The sequence below is a fragment of the Sciurus vulgaris genome (genome assembly GCF_902686455.1).
Source record: "Sciurus vulgaris genome assembly, chromosome: 8".
Lineage (NCBI taxonomy): Eukaryota > Metazoa > Chordata > Mammalia > Rodentia > Sciuridae > Sciurus > Sciurus vulgaris.
Window position 1 is genome coordinate 145,777,713 of NC_136468.1, and position 19,377 is coordinate 145,797,089.

At 40.6% G+C, this 19,377-nt stretch overlaps 1 protein-coding gene and 1 pseudogene across 3 annotated transcripts; one reads left to right on the top strand and one right to left on the bottom strand.

Annotated features, from left to right (window-relative positions):
* Window positions 1–1,837: 1,837 nt before the first annotated feature.
* On the top strand, window positions 1,838–16,667 carry ARPC3 (actin related protein 2/3 complex subunit 3). 2 transcript variants are annotated; one of them, XM_079149653.1, is made up of 8 exons: window positions 1,838–2,003; window positions 4,386–4,485; window positions 7,766–7,842; window positions 9,967–9,990; window positions 11,955–12,023; window positions 13,264–13,390; window positions 14,331–14,425; window positions 15,352–16,667. In XM_079149653.1, the coding sequence occupies exons 1-8, from the start codon at window positions 1,998–2,000 to the stop codon at window positions 15,412–15,414; spliced, it is 561 nt and encodes a 186-aa protein (XP_079005779.1). In that variant the 5' UTR covers window positions 1,838–1,997; the 3' UTR covers window positions 15,415–16,667. The 2 variants fall into 2 exon arrangements, with proteins under 2 accessions (XP_079005779.1, XP_079005778.1); XM_079149652.1 differs by lacking the exon at window positions 9,967–9,990 and having other exon boundaries at window positions 1,867–2,003.
* On the bottom strand, window positions 7,870–9,363 carry LOC306668918 (lysine-rich coiled-coil protein 1-like; annotated as a pseudogene). Its single transcript has 2 exons — window positions 9,291–9,363; window positions 7,870–9,243 (listed from the first exon to the last, which is right to left on the bottom strand). The product of its transcript is annotated as a lysine-rich coiled-coil protein 1-like (transcript).
* Window positions 16,668–19,377: the final 2,710 nt, after the last annotated feature.

Consider the following 19,377-nt stretch of genomic DNA (forward strand, 5'->3'; position numbering starts at 1 on the left):
GGATCTCTTTCATTTAATCAACAAGCCCAGCATTCCATTGGTCATTTGGCAGCTGATCTGCCAGCTAATGCAAATTAAGACCTGCACCTCAGGTTAATTTTTTATCACTCTTTGTTTTGGATAGCAAAGGTATACCTGCAGTGTCAAATTTGATCCATTTTAATTAAGGAACCAAAATGAGAAGCCATAGGTATCAGTGGTAGCTGGCACTTGGGGCCCAGCTAGGTACAGATATTAGATAGTATAAGTACTATCTAGTACAGATAGTGTGAGTTATTTTCAAGACCAGTCTGAAGGCTGGGTTGTATGTAGCTCTGCACGAAGCCCTGGGTTTGATCCCCAGTTCCAAAAAAGAAAAAGAAAAAAAGACCAATTTGAGAAAAACATGAGTGGGCAACATGGGGATGTGCCCGTTTGCTTGGGGACTTTCCTGTAGCCCTTGGAGTGTGGAAAGGTGAAAACACTCTAATCTCCCAATGTTACTAATTCTTAGAAACTTTGTCACTTGGGAGGGGAAGAAAAAACCTTTTATTTGCCCTCTTCTTGCTATCCCTCCCTGAGCTAGCTTCTGGAGAATCTAGTACATCCATGGGGAAGGAGGAAGAAACGAGAGGACAGATTCTGTTTCTTTCCTCTCTGGACATGACACTAGGGTTGAAAGAGTTTGACCTTCCAGGTCTCAGTGATCTTATTGTTTCAGGAGAGCCTAATATGACTCTGCCCAATTTAACCAGGCGTTGCAGGTGCCTGGCATTCTGGATAGAATGGGAATGTGCATGGCAGACAAAGCCTTCCTTACTTGAATGGGTCTGATGTGCTGGCCAGGGAGACTATCCCTGAAAAGGGAAAACTGCTAAGGGGATAAAGTAACAAATGAGTGACTAATGGGCCACTTCTAAAAAGTATTATTTGGCTAGAGACCCAAATGACATATCAGATTTGGGAATTGGAGGTAGAATATTCTAGTCTGAGAGGCTGGCAGGAAAAATGGCCTCCAGGCAGCAATGAACTTCGCTTTTCACAAGAGGTGCTTTCTAGTAATGAGTTTTCAATGCTCCAGGCATGTAAATTCTAAGCACTTTTCATTTAGTTCATTTCATTCTCACAAAACAATGACAATGTCTCCATCTCCATGTTCAAGTGAAGAACAGAGACAGAGAGGTGAATTAACTTGCCCAGAATTAGCTAGTATTGGAACTAGGACTTTAAACCCAGTGTCCACTTCTCAGCCGGTACACACAGAATGGCAGAAATGATACATCCCTTTTTTCCTGTGCTCTCCAATTTCTCCATTTTTAAAAATGTTATTAGTGCATTATAGTTACACATAATAGTGGGGTGCATTATGATATAATTTAGCTTGCTCCATTTCAGTCCCCAATGCTTCCTCTTTCCTTCCCCAGCTTCCCCGTCTTGAAAGGCAGTCGGTTGGATTCATTCACTCCACGAATACCCACCGATGCTTAGTAGACAATGTACCATGACTGCAACAGGCGCGGGGGACGCGGAAGTGAACAAAGCCTACCAAACGCCTGCCTTTTTAACGTCCACAAGGGTGGGGAAACGAGACGAGCTGCAAAAGGAAACAATCATAAAAAGAAGGGGCAAAGTTTTTCTTGCTTAAAGCAGGGGATTGGAGTGGGGTTGAATTTAAAGGCGTGACTATGGAAGCCTTCACTAAAAAGGTGATCTTCAAGGAAAAACAGGTTATTTGCCACCGTGATACCATAATCCCACACCCCAGCGCTGTTCCCCACGCGTTGGACGCCTGCGCGGAATTCACAGCCTCTGCCTAGAGCTCGGACGCCCCCTGGCGCACCTTTTGATCCGCGCAGCCGCAGCAGCCCCAGGCAGGCCGGCAAGGCCGGAAGCGCCGCCCTCTCCCCGCGCCCTCCCCTTCCGGCTCACTTCCGCCTACTCCGCCCTGGTCCCCAGACCGGAAGCGCCGCACTTTAACCAGGTCCTTCTTGTCTAGGTCCAAACCCGGCGCCACCAAGATGCCGGTAAGGGTTCGAGCCCGGGCTGTGGGGACACAGCGGGTGATGGGGAAAGCCGCGGGAAGACGTGCGTGCGCTGAGAGAAGTGGGAGCCGGAGAAGGGGAGAGGCGAGGGGACCGGGCCGGAGTCTGCAGGGCTGGGGCGGCCGAGGTGTCGGCTTTGAGGGGCGCGGCAGTGCGGGCCAGCGGCCGGGCGAGCGAGGAGGCCGCCTCCGCTCTTCCCCGCCCCTCCTCTGCGGTCCTGGACCTTTCCCTCGCTCCTCTGCTCCTCCTGAGGCCGGCAGGGTCCCGAAGCCTCACGGGGCTGCTCCGCCTGAGGCCGGCAGGGTCCCGAAGCCTCACGGGGCTGCTCCGCCTGAGGCCGGCAGGGTCCCGAAGCCTCACTGGGGCCGCGAAGGCAAGGACTGCGCTCTTTTTTCAGCATTTTCCAAGCCCAGCGTCCAGCTTCTTTTTTCTGCCAATGCCACTTCCTCCTCCACCCTAGGGGGCGGGTCCCGCCTGCTGCTTGTCATCTGTCAGGCCCCACTTCCCGGATCCTCCCGTCACCCCCGCATGGCCGCCACCTCCGAGCCAGCTGGGCTTAGAAATCCTTCAGCCTCAGGGTTGGCTTTGGTTTCCAGGTGTTTGTTTTTTTGTGCGCATGGCAATAGGAGTGAAGATTGATGATGCCCCAGTTGTCCTGCAGTTCTGAGGGACTTATGGCCACTGTGGTTTCAGTTTTGCAGATTAAGAAAAAGGTGATTCAGTGACTACATTACAGTCAACGAACATTACTGAGCATCCGCGGCAGGCTGAACGCTACTACAGCAGTTAATGAGGCCAACAAATACCCACTTTTAGGAGTTGACTTTCCAATCGGGACACAGACAGTAAACATAAATAGAGGAGTTTCAGATAGTGACAAATGCTATGAAGAAAATAGATGGATAACAAGACAGTCACTGGTGAAGGGGAGGGCAGGGCCTGCTTTAGTGATGAAAAGGAGCAGGCCATAGTTACAACTATGTATTTTACAAATCCCATGATCATTATTTGACTCCTAAGGAGTGCCAGGCAGGCCAGAACTACACACTTCATAAGGTATTCTATTTAAGTCTTTTTTTCTTTTTTTAATTAGCACTTACTGGTTATACATAGTGCTTGAGTTTCTATTTCATTTTTAATTGAACACAATGGAGTTTTATTTAGTCATAAAGTAGAACAAAATTATGTCATTTGCAGGAAAATGGATGGAACTTGAGAGCATTATATTAAGTAAAATAAGCCAGACTCAAAAGTTAAGGGGAAAGGAGGAGAGAAGGGGAAAGAGGAAATACAGGGGAATGAAATAGACTAAATGATGTTATGTGCCTATATGAATATGTTATAGTGAATCCCTTTATTATGTGTAATTATAATGCACCAATACCAATCTTAAAATACTAAATCTCAAAATGAAGTAGATACTATTATTATTATTATTATTTTGCAGAAGAGGAAACTGAAGTACACAGAAAATAAGTAACTTGCACACTAGTGGTAAAGCCAGATTTTAAGCCAGAACTGTAAAGCTCTGGGCTCATTCAAGTTGTGTATAGAGCATCCTGGATTTCTCTGTGTTATTTATTTTGCATCTCCTTTCTCCATTAGCCTGAAAGTTCTTGTATCAACTATATCACTGTCTCTTGCACACAGAAGATGCTCAATAGTCATTAGGTTAATTAATGAATATATGAATGGGCATGTTGTCTTCTAAAAAGCCAGACATCTTGTAAAAAGCAGAAGTAGGAATCAGCATCCAAATTGCTCACATAGATATTATCTTTTTCTTTTTCCTTTAACTCACACCTACCCACTAAAGGTAGTACATATCACTCATTTTACAAATTTGAAAACAGGTAGGGGAAGAAAGTGATGCCTTCATTGAAGACATAAAGCCAGGAAGTGGCAAAACTGAAAAGGTAGTAGTTGTGTCCTGGTTTAACTGGAGGGTGGGTACCCTGATACATGTTATTTACCTTTTTCTATAATGAAAATATTGCCAGCAGGTATCACTGCATTGTCACTAAATCCAAAATTGGAAGACATACACGGTAGCATCCTATCATATAGTATTTCCACTACAAAGAGAAAAAAGACCTAAAAAACCTTAAGAACGTAGACAATAGTAAGATGTAATTTTTTTTTAAATGGGGAAGTGGTTGTATACTTACTTTGTTTTTAAAATACAATTAATTAAAAATTTATATAACTTATTTTGAGAAAAACAGTTGGTTTTGAGTCAGTAGGAGCCAACTCCAGCACATTGCTGATGCCATCCCTTCTTTTTCTTTGGAGGAATGTATTTGTCATTCCAGTGACATTTGTTCTCTTTCTGCTTCTATGTTTGTACCTGGTTTGCCACTGCAGGCTTACCACTCTTCTCTCATGGACCCTGACACCAAACTCATTGGAAATATGGCCCTGTTACCTATCAGAAGTCAGTTCAAAGGACCTGCCCCCAGAGAGAGTAAGTCCAAACTATTCTTTTCAAATTTTGTTATGAAATGCCTAACCTTGACATCAAATCTGGGAAATCCAGGGCCCAGTCCTCTACCTCAGATTGCTTTCTACCTTCTGTTTGCCTGGTAAGTGTTACATTTTAGATCTTTCAAGATTGAGGTTGTATGTTGCATTTAATAGGAAACTATGTTACTCTAATTTCTCTAGAACATTTTTTTGAGAGGAAATGTGCTTAATTCTGGGACCTGTTCCTGCAGTCACTGTCAGTCTTTCAATATAATCTAATGCTGCTACCTCTGTTGAATGCATGTCACCATTCTTTCTCTGTCATCACACTGGAGAAAACAAACAAAAGTGTTTTAGCCTCTTCCCCATCTAAATCATCTTCCTTTGTTCATTCTTCAGGACCTTCATTTTTAACCCTAATGTGCTCTTAAATATTTTTTCATTTTTTTAAATCGGTGCATTATAATTATACATAATTGTGGAATTCATTATGCCATATTTGTACATGCACATAATATAAATTGATCACAGTCTCCAGTACATTCCCTTTCCCTCTTCTCCCTCCCCTGATCTGCCTGCTACTCTAAAATCTTAAGTATGTTCCACAGCATTACTTGTGTCTACTCTTGCTTTTCTGAATTTTATTTCTTTGGTAGTAGTTTATCTCTGTTTGTGTGTGTGTGTGTGTGTGTGTGTGTGTGTGTACTGGGAATTGAACCCAGGGCTTTGTACATGCTAAGCATACACTCACCCACTGAACTACATCCCACATTCCCCTGCACTCTGCTTTTTGGAACATTTTTGCTGTTTCAGAAAGCCTCATTCTAGAGCTCAGGTTATAACTCAGTGGTTGAGTACTTCTGTAGCACACGTGAGGCACTGGGTTCTATTCTCAGCACCACATAAAAATAAATGAATAAAAGGTCTGTCCACAACTAAAAAAATATTTAAAACTTTTTTTCAGTTGTAGATGGACACATTTATTTACTTATCTATTTATTTTATTTATTTATATGTGGTGCTGAGGATAGAACCCAGTGCCTCACATATGTGAGGCAAGTGCTCTACCACTGAGCCACAACCCCAGGCCTAAAAAACGTTTTTTCTTTTTTTTAAAGAAAAAAACCTTAGGGCTGGGGGAGATGGTTCAGTTTGTAGAGTGCTTGCCTTGCAAGCACAAGGCCCTGGGTTCGATCCCCAGTACCGCAAAAAAAGAAAAAGAAAAGAAAAAAAAGCCTCATTCTGTTTTCAGACACAGATTCTTCTGAAACATTCTGAGATGTTCTGCCAACAGTGTAATTTGTATTGTGTTAGACGTGGTTTCCCTATATCCAGCAAGGGTCTGGATTGAGTTCCACTCATGGTTTTCAAGACCACAGTTATAATTACAAATTTTGTACTGATCCCATATTCATTCCTCTGCCAGACTATTTGACTTGACCTCCTCTTAATTTAATTCTGTTTTCAACACCAGTTGAAAGCTAAGTAAACTTAATAAATTTGGTGAGTCACCATGGTTTTTATTTGATTCTGAGAAAAAAGAACAGATGGAAAAAGACCCAAAAAGAAGACCAATAATATAAAAGAATTACAGTGCAAAGAAAGCATCAGAATCAATGTGGGCCTAGGTTGCTTGAGAACAACACTGTTCACATGGTTACAAATACTGTATGTATATCAGAAGGTGCAATAGAACAAGAGTGGAATAAATCTACCACCTTTGCAATTCTTGGGTCCTCAAGGGAGAATGAGGGGTGACCTTGTTGCTCTTCCTGAAAGAAGTAGATTAGAGCTACAGTAGAGCAAAAGCCTGTGTTGTGAGCTAAGTAACTTAGCATTAATTAGTTCTGAGGCTGGGGGTGTAACTCGGTGTTAGAACGTGTATTTAGTTAGTGCATAGCCTGGATTTGAACCCCAGCATCTCACATACACATACATTCCTTTATATTCCACAAATAGCTTTGGAGTGTTTCATATGCCAGGCACTTTTGTAGATTCTGAATCACTTTCACTCTCACCACCCCCTGTCATTGTGTTACAAGAACTAGCTGATTTTTATAATTGCTGTTGCATTCTCTGAGGAAATTTCCTTTTCCTAAGAAAATAGATTGCAGGGAATAAAAGTCTAGCGTTAGAATTCCATTGCAATTCTTCATCAGAGGAATAAGCTGGGGTAAAGACAGCTAAATTACAGAGAATTAAAACTTTGAGGTTACTTTACATTTCGGTTTGAGAGGGATAGCGATCATGGACAAGAAGTATAAATAACTGTCTTGGCGTTGCTGAAACTAGCTGCCTGATATCAAGACCCTGGGATTTTGACCTTTTTAAAATTAAAAAAAGAGAGAGAGAACCAAAACTGCAAGAGAAATTGATCTGTGTCTGTCACAGCAGTATTTCTGTCTTTTCTCGGTCTAGCCATGTAAAACAGCTTTCTCCCTGCACCCCAGAACTAGTGATTGAACCCAGGGCCTTGTGCATGCCAGGCAAGTGTTCTACCACTGAAACTCCTAGTCCCCAAGTACATGTAAGTCATAGTTTTGGGGGTTTGTTTTATTTATAGTCCTGGGAACTAACCCAGGGTCTACCACTGAGCTACATTCCCAGACCTTTTTAAATTTTATTTCTTAATTTGGGGCAGAGTATCCCTAAATTGCCAAGGGTGGGCTTTAAACTTGTAATCCTTCTGCCTTAGCCTCCTGAGTAGCTCGGATTACAGGCATGTGCCACCTTGCCCAGCTAAGTCATGGTTTTATAAAAAAAGGATATATGTCTGAGCCCCAACAAATTCTAAGTAATTGAGTGTTTTTTTCCTTTGAAACTACAGTATGTAAATTAAAATTATATTGAATACCTTTTATTTTTAAAAATGTTAAAAACTTTAACTTTGTTAAAGTTAGCCTATATCTCAGTCTGTTTCTATAAATGCATTGAGAGAGGCCTTGAACATCATTCAAAGCCTCTAAATGTTAATAGTAGCTATTTCTGGGTAGTGGGAATTTAGGGTGATAATTAAAAATATATTTTTCTATTAATTGAATTCTTTTTCTAGTGAGTGTGTATAAGTTTTCCAAAAATGAAAAAAAAAAAAAACTGAAAATAAGCTATGTACTTGTTTTTCTAGAAATAGTTTTTTAAGACAATTTCAGTAATACCATTTTATTTTATCCAACTTCAAGACTCTCAGTAGTTAAGCTGGTAGGGAGTTTTCTTTATGGCTTTTTATAGGTGTTATGTTTTGCACTTGGCTGCTAATGTTCTCTGTCTTCCTCCCTGCTTAGCAAAAGATACAGATATTGTCGATGAAGCCATCTATTACTTCAAGGCCAATGTGTTCTTCAAAAATTATGAAATTAAGGTAAATATGGTGCTTATAATATTTAACTTTTTTTTTTTTAAATTAGAACACTTTATTATAAACATTTCAAGAATATAAACTGATTTTTGTATTGAGGCTCTTTGAAACTTTTAAAACTATACAAAACATAAGCTTATTACTATTATTATAATATATTTCATTTTCCACATTCCAGCCTATAAAATACAATGCCAAGTTAGAGCTAACAAAGGAAAAAATAATCTAAATTGCTGGATAGAGAAAATTAATGAACTTAAAAAAATCCCACTCAAAACTAAAACAATCCCAACCAAGAAACAGATTCCGCAAAGTTTATTCATCCTCCAATTTAAAATAAATAGTCTCTCAAGGGGAAAATAATGCCATCATAGCAGTCTGATGAATAAAAGCAGAGCCACCCTCCTAAAGAGAAATTTCATTGTAAGAACAACATTATAGTGCTTTCAGAAGACGAGGAACAGCGAGTAGCTCCCCACTGGGGAGCAAGCAAGAGCTTCATGTTCTGTGACTTGGTGAGGTGTTCTAACAGGACTGCTCACGAAAGAAAGCCATATGAACACGAGCACCATAAAACCCAGCTCTGCGACTCTTTCAGTTTGACCTCAGGAGGACCAGCTCCGGCACTTCAGAACCCAAGGATGAACTGGTCCCAAAGCATCTCCTCCTCTGCTCTCTCCTTGCCTTAGTCCTTCCCTGCTTTTCTGTGCTTGCAGCCCTCTTTCTTAGAAGCTACCTCTCGACTTTTCTTCTCCTTTCGGTTCTTAAGCCTTTGCACTGACCTGCACAGCTTCTGCCTTCACCTTTACTTGCTTTCTTTGGATGCTCCAATTCCTCAGAGCCTCTTTTCCTCTCGTGCATGGGCTGCTTCTTTCTGTTCTTTCCCTGCCCTCCTCTGGGTACCTTTTCCTCCTCTGATGTACCTGTTTATGGCTGGTTTGATGGCACTGGTGCTGCTTCTTGAGGAGAGGTGCCTGTGAACTCTGGATTCTGTGTTATATGAACCACAATTATGTTCTTACTGAGAAAGCTTCATGGGCACTGGCTTCTCTAAGAAAGTCCTTGGGGAACTGAAAGTAGCTCAGAGAGTCTACTCGTAGCCTGCTGTCCTGAGCTGGTAAGCACTGAGATAACTGGTTTCCACCATTTGTGGAGTATTGCATGATCTTGGGTAGCTCTGGACAGTTCAAGATGGGGGTCTTTGATCAAACATTTTATACGTGGGACTGGAGTCAAGCTCTTCTCTGTACCTACAGGTTTCCAAATAGTCCTCTCTCATCTTTCTGAAACAAGTCTTGGGCGCTAAGCCTCTGATTTTCTGTACTTTAATATATTCTTCAAGTTCATCTTGAAAAGAGTCATATGACTTCTTCGAATGCTTAATTAGGTTGACAAAAAGGGATTCTCCTTATCAGGCTGAGAACTTGGTGGAGACACCTGATCATATTTACCCATTAATTGCTTCAGATTTTCAGAATGAACTTTCTTCAAATGGTGAGGCTGTGTAAGAACCTGGGAGCTCATAATAGGATCTTGTTTATTATTTAAAATGAGGCATTATTCCCCAGATGCCTCTTATAAAAAGTATCTAAAAAGTTCAGTCTTTGTACATTAAATGTGGTATCTTCTCGGAGGCGGGGCAGTGTCGACTCCAGCCCCCTTCCTGCCAGCGCTTTAACTTATTTTCTGTTGGGGATAACATCTACCTTGCAGTTAGGTTTGCTCTGAGAGGTAAAAAAAAAAAAAAAAAAAAAAATCGTGATTTTTAAATTACAGAATAGTGCCAAATGGTAGACTCTGTATAAATATTAGTTTCATTTTTTTCCATCCAAAGTATGTATCAGGTGTTGGCAAGTCATAACCTTAGGACCAAATCTGACACACAACTTCTTTTTGTAAGTGAAATTTTATTGGAACACAGCAGTGTACATTTGTATGCATATAGTCTGTGATTGCTTTTGCACCATAGTAGCAATTGAATAGTTATGACAAAAACTGCGTAGGCCAGAATGCAGAAATATTTACCATGTGACCCTTTCAGAGAAAATATGCCAACCCCTGGTCTAGGCTTATCTTTTTTATTCAACACTAATATTTTTTTTTTTTTTTTTGCGGTGCTGGGGATAGAACCCAGGGCCTTATGCTTGTGAGGCAAGCACTCTACCAACTGAGCTATATCCCCAGCCCTTTATTCAACACTAATTAAGGACCTGTTATGCGCCAGGCTGTGTTTGTGGAGGACTCTTCCATGATCAAAAACCTTTGTCACTGGGAATTGAACACAGGGATTCTTTGCCACTGAGCTATATCCCCAGCTCTTTTTTATTTTTTTTATTTTGAGACAGGGTCTAACTAAGTTGCTTAGGGCCTCACTAAGTTGCTGAGGCTGGCCTCCTGAGTCAGGAGATTTACAGACATGTGCCACCATACCCAGCCTTTTTTTTTTTTTTTAAAGTTGTCAATGAACCTTTATTTTACTTAGTTACATGTTGTGCTGGGAAGTACCCAGTGCTTCACACATGTTAAGCAAGCACTCTACCACTGAACTTCAACCCTAGCTCTTATTTTTTTATATACAGGTTGAGCATGTCAGATTTGGGGGTTTTAGATTAGGGATGCTCAACTGGTAAAGTCTGTGCAAATATTACCAAAATCTCACCCCAAAATATGAAACACTTTTCTGGTCCCAAACTTTTCTTTTTTGGAGGTACTAGGGATTGAATTAGGGGCACTTAACCCCTGAACCACATCTCCAGCCCTATTTTGTATTTTATTTAGAGACAGGGACTCACTCAGTTGCTTAGCATCTTACTGTTACTGAGGATGGCTTAGCCTCCTGAGCAGCTGAGTTTATCAGCATGTGCCACGGTGCCTGACTGGTCCCAAACCTTACTGATAAAGGACCCTTAAGTTGGGCTTAAGGTTGTAGACCTGAGACTGAGAAGTAGAGAAATTTGAATAACCCTGGCCCACATTCGTGGACCCTCTTCTCTCCTTTTCTGCTCTCAGTGTCCATGAAGAGGATGGTCAAGGAAGAGGTAGAGAAGAGTGGAAGCAAAGGAGAAGGGAATTTTTAAAAAATGTTACAGCTGGGCTTGGTGGTGCATAGTAATCCCAACTTCTTGGAAGGCTGAGATAGGAGGATCACAGATTTGAGGCTAGCCTGGGCAACTTAGACCCTGTCTCAGAAATGAAATAGGAAAGACTAGGGATGTAGCTCAGTGGTAGGGTGCTCTGGGTTTAATCCCCAAAACAGGGGCAAAGTGGGTAGTAGGGCCAGTTTCCAAGCAAGTTACAAGAATGGCAAGGAATTTTCCTGCTATTCTAAACTATGTAACTAACCTCTTGCCAGACTTTTACTTTTTGGAATCAACAGGATATGGAATCTTTTATAGGCTCTTAATCTACAAATTGTCTAAACATCCTGTGATATTGACAAAGTGTTTTCTATATCTGATGCATGGTCTAAGTGTTGTATTTGTAATAGGTATAAATAAATATTGGAATTCTACTGCATTTCATACAGTTCATTGTGAAATATAGGGTCTTAAAAATAGGGAAATGTGTAGCCTTGGTTTTGTTTTGTTGCTGTTGTTTTAATGAATCTTTGTGAAATTGAGCCTCCAGTACATGGCACATTTGGTCAATGGCTGTTGTCTTCACATTTTTCCTCTTGGTTAAGTCAAGATTTTAGGCTTCTGGAGTTCTTCAAGAACATGTCAGATACGAAATAATTGCTTCCTTCTTTTGAGTAATGAGTGTTTCTGTCCTCGGCAGAAATCCTCAAGTGAAAGGGTTTTAAACAATTAGCCAACCATATGGTGTGCCTCAGGTTTTCCAGGCAGCTTTGTTAATTCTCCTTCCTACGCAGAGTGAGGGGTTGTTGGCACAGCTCCTCAGGAACCCAGGCAGCAGGAGCTGAGAAAAACAAGGGTAGCCACACAATTCAGGATGGACGCTCCCTCCCAAAGGGGCTTAAAAGACCATGCATGCATTTGGAAAATGACACTTTCTGATGCTACAGTAACTGTACTCTCAGGATTTTCAGTAGATAAAAGGCAGTACATACATGATTGTTATGTTTTGATGAAAACTGTTTTGTTTTTCCCCCATAGAATGAAGCTGATAGGACCTTGATATATATCACCCTCTACATTTCTGAGTGTCTAAAGAAACTCCAAAAGGTAATTAAACTTGGATAATCATATATTAGGAAAACAAAGTATTCATGGTATTTACTCTTCCAGCCACCTAGATTTGTTGAGACTTTAAGGACAAGTAGAAAATATTTTCTCTGACTTAGAGCATGTACTTACGAGGAAGATCTGAATGTAATTCTTTGAACTCATAATATGGTTGACTAACACACCAGAAAAAGGATAGATATATTTTTTTAATTTTGTTTTTTATTTTTTGGTACAGGAAATTGAACTTAGGGACACTCAACCACTGAGCCACATCCCCAAACCTATTTTGTATTTTATTTAGAAACAGGATCTCACTGAGTTGCTCAGGGCCTCGCTTTGCTGAGGTTGGCTTTGAACTCATGATCCTCCTGCCTCAGCCTCCTCTGCCACTGGGATTACAGTCATGTACCACCATGCCCAGCAATAGTGATGTTTTTAAAAAGGCTTTGCACATATTTTTCAAGACAAAATTCTTGACAAAGAATTTCCCTTGGCTCAGCAGTTCTTGACCCTGGAGTCCAAGGATAGAATCCAAGGGTCTGTGAGGTTAAGTAGAAAAAATTGTGTTTTTATTTCCTATAACTAAGATTAACATTTATGTTAGTTATTAACATAGGCAACTGTCCACAGTAGTATTAGCAACACCTATAACTTTTTCTTCCATAAAATTTATATTTTCATATTACATTGGTGTCGAAGATATTTTGAAATTTTTTCTCACTCATCTTCAAAATTTAGCTACTAGATCTGTTTTGTGCACTTTTTTAAAAAGTATGATTTTAGATATTTTATTGTCTTTCATTATAATTGGTTTCTCTTGAAACAGGAGGTAGTGGCACATGCCTATAATCCCAGCAACTGGGGTGGCTGAGGCAGGAGGATCACAAGTTGAAGGCCAGTCTCAGCAATTTAGTGAGGTACTAAGCAACTTAATGAGACCCTGTCCCAAAATAATAAAAAGGGCTGGAGATGTGGTTCAGTGGTTAAGTGCCTCTGGGTTTCATCTCTGGTACCAAATTAATAATAATAATAAAAATAATAATTGGTTTTTCTTGTAAATATATTGTTTTGTTCACTTGAAACATTGTTCTGAGAAGGGGTCCACAGGATTTACCAGAGTGCAGAAGACAAAAAAAATCATGTCCTTCCCTTATCTGCTTAAACTAAAAAAATTAGAGTTTGGACGTTATTATCCCTTCCTTGTTAAATGTGTATGTGATTTTGTTGTTGTTTTTAGTGCAATTCCAAAAGCCAAGGTGAGAAAGAAATGTATACCCTTGGAATCACTAATTTTCCCATTCCTGGAGAGCCTGGTTTTCCACTTAATGCAATTTATGCCAAGCCTGCAAACAAACAGGAAGATGGTAAGAACAGGATCTCTGTCCTCTGTCTCTGTGGCACAAAAAAGTTTTCTCCATCTGATGTTCTACCTTCCTCCTCCTCTTGCTTTTCTTGTTATATAGATTAAGAGTGGAATCATTGGGGTATACATTACATTATCTCTTTTTTTTTAATTGTAAATGTACACAATTCCTTTATTTTACTTATTTTTATGTGGTGTTGAGGGTCAAACCCAGGGCCTCACATGTGCTAGGCAAGCGCTCTACCACTGAGCTACACCCCCAGCCCTTCCCCCCCGCCCCATAGATTCTTGCTCAGTTGCTGCGGCTGACCTCAAATGCAATCCTTCTGCCTCAGCCTCCCAAGTAGCTGGATTATAGGCATGTGCCACTGCATCTAGCATAACATACATTATCTTATTAGTAACTTTCACAAAAATATTCTTGCTAACAAATATGACATACAGAGACTCTTTTGAACCAAAATGAAGATAGTTACAAAGCCATTTGTCATTTATTTTTCTTATCCCATATGAATGTACAGAGACATATTGCTGCTGGGCACAGTGGTGCACTCCTGTAATCCCAGCAGCTCAGGAGGTTGAGGCAGGAGGATGGGAAGTTCAAAGCCAGCCTCAGCAATTTAGCAAGACCCTAAGCAGCTCAGTGAGACCCTGTCTTTAAATAAAATATAAAAAAGGACTGGGGATTTGGCTCAGTGATAAAGCACGCTGGGTTCAATCCCTGATTCCAAAAAAAGAAAAGAAACATATTGCCAGAGTCAGTGTCTAGACTGGTGGCCAGCACATTTGGGGCATATTTTCAAATACTTTTTTAAATTCTGAGGGCTGGGGATGTAACTTAGTGGTTGAGCATTTGCCTAGCATATACATGGCTGTAGATTTGATCCCCAGCACCACACACACATACAAAAATTAGAGCCCATTTTTAAATTCTTTTTTAGAAGTCATGCGAGCCTACCTACAGCAGCTAAGGCAAGAGACTGGACTGAGACTTTGTGAGAAAGTTTTTGATCCTCAGAATGATAAACCCAGCAAGGTAAGATCCTGTTTTTTGCCTGTTTAATTGGTAAATCACCTTTTACCTCCGCTGAACACACTAAGGTCTTCCAGTTGCAAAAACATTTTTGTTTTGGACTGGGGACCAAATACAGGGTTGCTGTATTACTGAGCCACATCCCCAACCCTATTTTGTGTTTTATTTAGAGATAGGGTCTCACTGAGTTGCTTAGTGCCTCGCTATTTTGCTGAGGCTGGCTTTGAACTTGTGATCCTTTTGCCTCAGCCTCCTGAGCTGCTGGAACTACAGGCATGCACCACTGGTGCAAGAACACTTCATTGTTGTGTTGCTGAAGTCTGTACCTAGTACATAATAGTTGACTAGATCACAATGATGAATTGCATCTAATAAGGAAATTTTAGTTGTATTTTCTTAGTTTGGGGTGTTGTAAACCCAGAGAACAGGTTTTTGTGTGTGATAAATTTTGAATGTATAGTCATCTCTCAGTACCTTCAGGGACAGCAGTCTGTGCTATTTAGGTCTCTTATATGTAAAGTAGCATAATATTTGCATGTAACCTATATACATCCTCTAGTATGCTTCAAATCATCTCTAGATTATTTATAATCCCTAATAAAATGATATATAAGTAGTGGTTGTACTCTGTTGCTTAGGGAAAGTGACGAGGAAAAAGTAATGTGTTCAGTGCAGGTACAGTGTTTTTCCCCTAATATTTTCTATTCATGGTGGGTTGAATCCACAGATGCAGAATCCACAGATACTATATTAAGTTAGTATACTGCATCATTTTTTGAGTGACCTGTGAGCCTAGAAAAGTTTACATGTTCCTTTAAGGAGTTTATAATGTAAGAGACGCTAGATCAATAATAAATTTTATTATTAAATAAATTTGAATTCTTGAAAGCATTGTCATGTGTCCATTCTGTCTTGTCTTCCCTTGTTAGTGGTGGACTTGCTTTGTGAAGAGACAGTTCATGAACAAGAGTCTTTCAGGACCTGGGCAGTGAAGGGAGCCCGGGCAGCCACTGTCTCCAGCGCCTTGGACAGCATTTTACAGCAAGATGTATACAATCCTTTTTCTTTATTTCATAAAGTTTTATACAGAAGAGAGAAGAGAGCATGTCTTTACTTGAAAAGCTCTTGATCAAGAATTTGGGGGTGTGGGGGTGAGTTGTTGAAAGGTGATTTGAAATTTTCTGCAGTATTAAGCTGGTGCTTAATAAGAATGAATAATAATAAATAAATTTCTAACATTTCATGTCAGAAAAACTTCATTGCTTATCTTTGACATTCAATTAAAACATTTTTGAGATAAAATTCACATTCCATACTCTTCACCCTTTTAAAGTGGTTTCTAATATATACCTAAAGTTTTACAACCAGTGCCACTAACTCCAGATCATTTTCATCACCCCCAAAAGATGTACCTGTACTTTTTAGCCTTCGCCCTCCCTCATTCCTCCCTAACCCCTCTTCCTGACCCCCACCAGAAGTAATCTACTTTCTGTCTCTAGATTTGCTTATTCTGAATATTTCATATAAAGGAGTCATACAATATGTGGCCTTCTGTTTTTGGTTTATTTCACTTAGCATGTTTTCAAAGTTAACCCATCCTATACAATACTTGTTTTTGGGATTCATTTTTTTCCCTTTTTGTATGTGTATATGAGAGAGATGTACATAGCACAATATGTACAGAGTCATTACTTACATTTACAGTGTTGTGCAACTAGCACATAGTATTTTCAAAACTTTCATTGCACAAAATGGGCCTTTCATGACCTCTAACTTTTGGTCTCTGAATTTATCTGTTGAGGGTAACACTCATGTAAGGGGAATCAAACATTTATCCTTTTGTGTATCTGCCTTCCTCGACTTAGCATAATGTCTTCAAAGTTTGTCCATGTTGTATACTGTATCAGGATTCACTCCTTTCCATGAGTAATATTCCATTGTAAGGAGAGACCACATTGTGTTTATCCATCAATGTGTGAACAGTTGCTTTATATCCATTTTTTGGCACTTTATAACAGTGCTGCCAAGAACATTCATATACCAATTTTTACGTGGACATGTGTTCCTTTCTCTTGGTTATTTCCCTACAAGTGGAATTGCTGAGTCATAACTGTTTGACTTTCTTAAGAATTGCCAGACTGTTTGTCCATCGCAGCTGCACTATTCTGCATTCCCACATCCTCACTTTTGTTCCTTGTTATCCCAGTCGATGTGAAATAAAATCTCATTGTGGTTTTGATTTGTATTTAATGACTAATAATGAACATTTTTTCATGTGATTATTGGTCACTTAAATCTCCAAAGAAATTTTTATTCAAATCCTCTGTCCATTTTATGGACTAGGGCTGGGCTAGGGTTTTAAATTAGATATTTCAGGAAGTGCGTTGAGTCCTTTGGGCATACGGTCATTGCGTGGCCACCTGTGTTGCACCTTTGAGTGTCTGGTTCTTACTTTAAGTGGCAGTTGTTTTAGTGTCTATGATGGAATTGTATTTGCCTGCAAGTACAGAAAGTCCAGGTGTCCATGCTTTAGGGATTTTGTCTCTCTTTTGAATCTGGAAGTAGTCCCTGAAAGCAAATGAAAAAGAATACAAAAAGAAAAAGAAAGGGAGACAGACCTCTGTAGATGAGCAATGCTTGGTTAAGCCGGGAGGGGCACGTTTTCAAGGGGAAAATGGCGAGGGGCTACACCAAGGGTCCGAGTTTTGTAGGGGTTAGCAGGGCAGGTCATGGGAGGAGTTGGTCAGTTACTTTTGGCAGGCTTAACAAGACCAGCAGGGGGATTGGGGCAGTTAAGGGAGATTGCAACAGGTCAGATTCCTGAGCTCCCTTCCCCTCCACCCCACCCCCCACCCCGGAGGATTTTCTGAGTCTCCATTTCCACTGGAGGATGTCGGTGGACCCCAGCTCCTCATATGTTCCTGCTCCACCTTGCTTGACATGTGGCTTTTATCCTGAGTTTCCAGATGGCTCTCGTAACTCAGTCTTGGCAGGACACAGAGGAGCAGAGGACTGCCCTTCCCCCTTCCCAGAAAGCCTGCCTGGAGACTTGGACCTTGCATCTCCTTGGCCTCTAGCTACAAGGGAGTATGGAAGCAGGAAAACTAGGTGACTTGCTGCCTTAATTATTTGTGATGTGCTGGTAAAGACAAACGGAACTATATAGATGCAAAACTAAGTTTAAATCTTATTAAAACCAGGGACTGGGGCTGTAGCTCAGTGGCAGAGCGCTTGCCTAGCATATGTGAGGCACTGAGTTCGATCCTCAGCACTCAGTTATTGGTGATGAGTTCTGCTTCCTCAAATGTTGCAGTTTGAACATTAGAGAAGCACGCTGAGGCAGGCATATAGAGCAGGTTTTGTTTAAAGGTAGTAACATGGACTTCTGGGAGGGAGAAGGGGGCATGGCGGGTATTCTGGTATCCTGAGAAGTGACAGCGCCCTGCCCCTTTTATAGACCAAAGTTTCCTTTGTTCTCCTGCCCTCTCCCCCCTTTTCTCTCTCCTTCCTGCCTATGACTAGGCCCAGGAGATGCTGGTGGGATGGCCAGGGGGTGAGCAGGTAGGCTGGAAGGGCCAAGACAAGAGCTAGGCAGGAAGGGAGCAGCAGCCCAGGGAGGGGCATTGATTAGTAGCTCCCATCTGCTCAGGAGTTGCTTCATTAACAACCTTTTGGGAAGGGGTGGTTTCCAAGGGCTCTGGAGACAGGAACAGTCCAATCTCCCAGGGGCAGTTTCCTATTTCCCAGACTCAGATCAGCCCCCATTTTATTGATTCCACCCAATTACCTGTTCTACACTAACTGCCTGTCTTCAATTCTGGCCTAGCACCACATAAAACATAAATAAGTAAAGGCATTCTGTCAATCTACAACTACAAAAAAATAATTTTAAAAATAATAATAATAATAACATGACTGGGGCCCAGCATCTGGAGTCTTTGAGGATGGGGTTCCAAGTCAGTTTAAAAAAACATTTTTTTTTTTTTTTTTTTTTTTATTAAAACCAGAGTTTTAGAGTTGGGAGTTGTGGCTCAGTGCCTGGCATGTGTGAGGCACTGGGTTCAAGACTCAGCACCACATATAAATAAATGAATAAAATAAAAGATCCACTGACAACTAAAAATATTTTTAAAAGAACATTTTAAAAAACAAAGAAACAGAACTTGAGCTGAGCTGGGGCACATCTGTACCCCCAGCTACTCAGGAGCCTAAGGCAGGAGGATCACAAGCTTGAGTTCAGCTGCAACAACTTAGACCCTGTAAAAGGGCAGGGGATGTGGCTCAGTGGCAGAGTATTCGAGGGTTCAATCTAGTATGCAGAAGACAACAAAAGAAAGTTTTGTGTTGTTACTTGAGAAACTAGACTATTTCCATTTTGGTTTTGAGGATAAATATGTAATTTTCATGTGCAAGTTTGACCTGAATTACAGACTTAGTTAAGTACCACATTCCACATATCTTGAAAGTACAGAGACATAAAACTTAAACCAGAGACTGGGGTGGTAAAGCTTGAACCTAGCCTGCATGAGGCCCCGTCACCAAAAAAGAAAAAAAGAAGGAGCAACAGAACCCTCACTGGGCAGATCCATGAGAGGTCAAACTTAAAGCCAGAGTGTTATTCTTGGGTTGTTATTTGTTGTTTTTTGTTTTGTTTCCTCCAGGTTAAAATTTTTGTCTAAAATCAGATTCTTTTTTTTTTTTTAATTTGTTTTAGTTGTAGATGAACACAATACCTTTATTTTATTTATTTATTATTATGTGGTGCTGAGGATCAAACCCAGTGCCTCATACATGCTAGGCGAGCACTCTACCACTGAGCCACAACCCCAGCCCTAAAATCAGATTCTTTAAAAAAAAATTTTTTAGATGTTGATAGACCTTTATTTTATTCATTTATTTTTATGTGGTGCTGAGGATCGAACCCAGTGCCTCACACATGCTAGTCAAGTGCTCTA

Excerpts from the sequence above, each read along its gene's own strand:
- ARPC3 (XM_079149653.1), top strand. Across the intron at positions 4,486-7,765 it reads AGGACCTGCCCCCAGAGAGA|CAAAAGATACAGATATTGTC; the intron begins GTAAGTCCAAAC and ends CTCCCTGCTTAG. Across the intron at positions 9,991-11,954 it reads CAGGGCCTTATGCTTGTGAG|AATGAAGCTGATAGGACCTT; the intron begins GCAAGCACTCTA and ends TTTCCCCCATAG.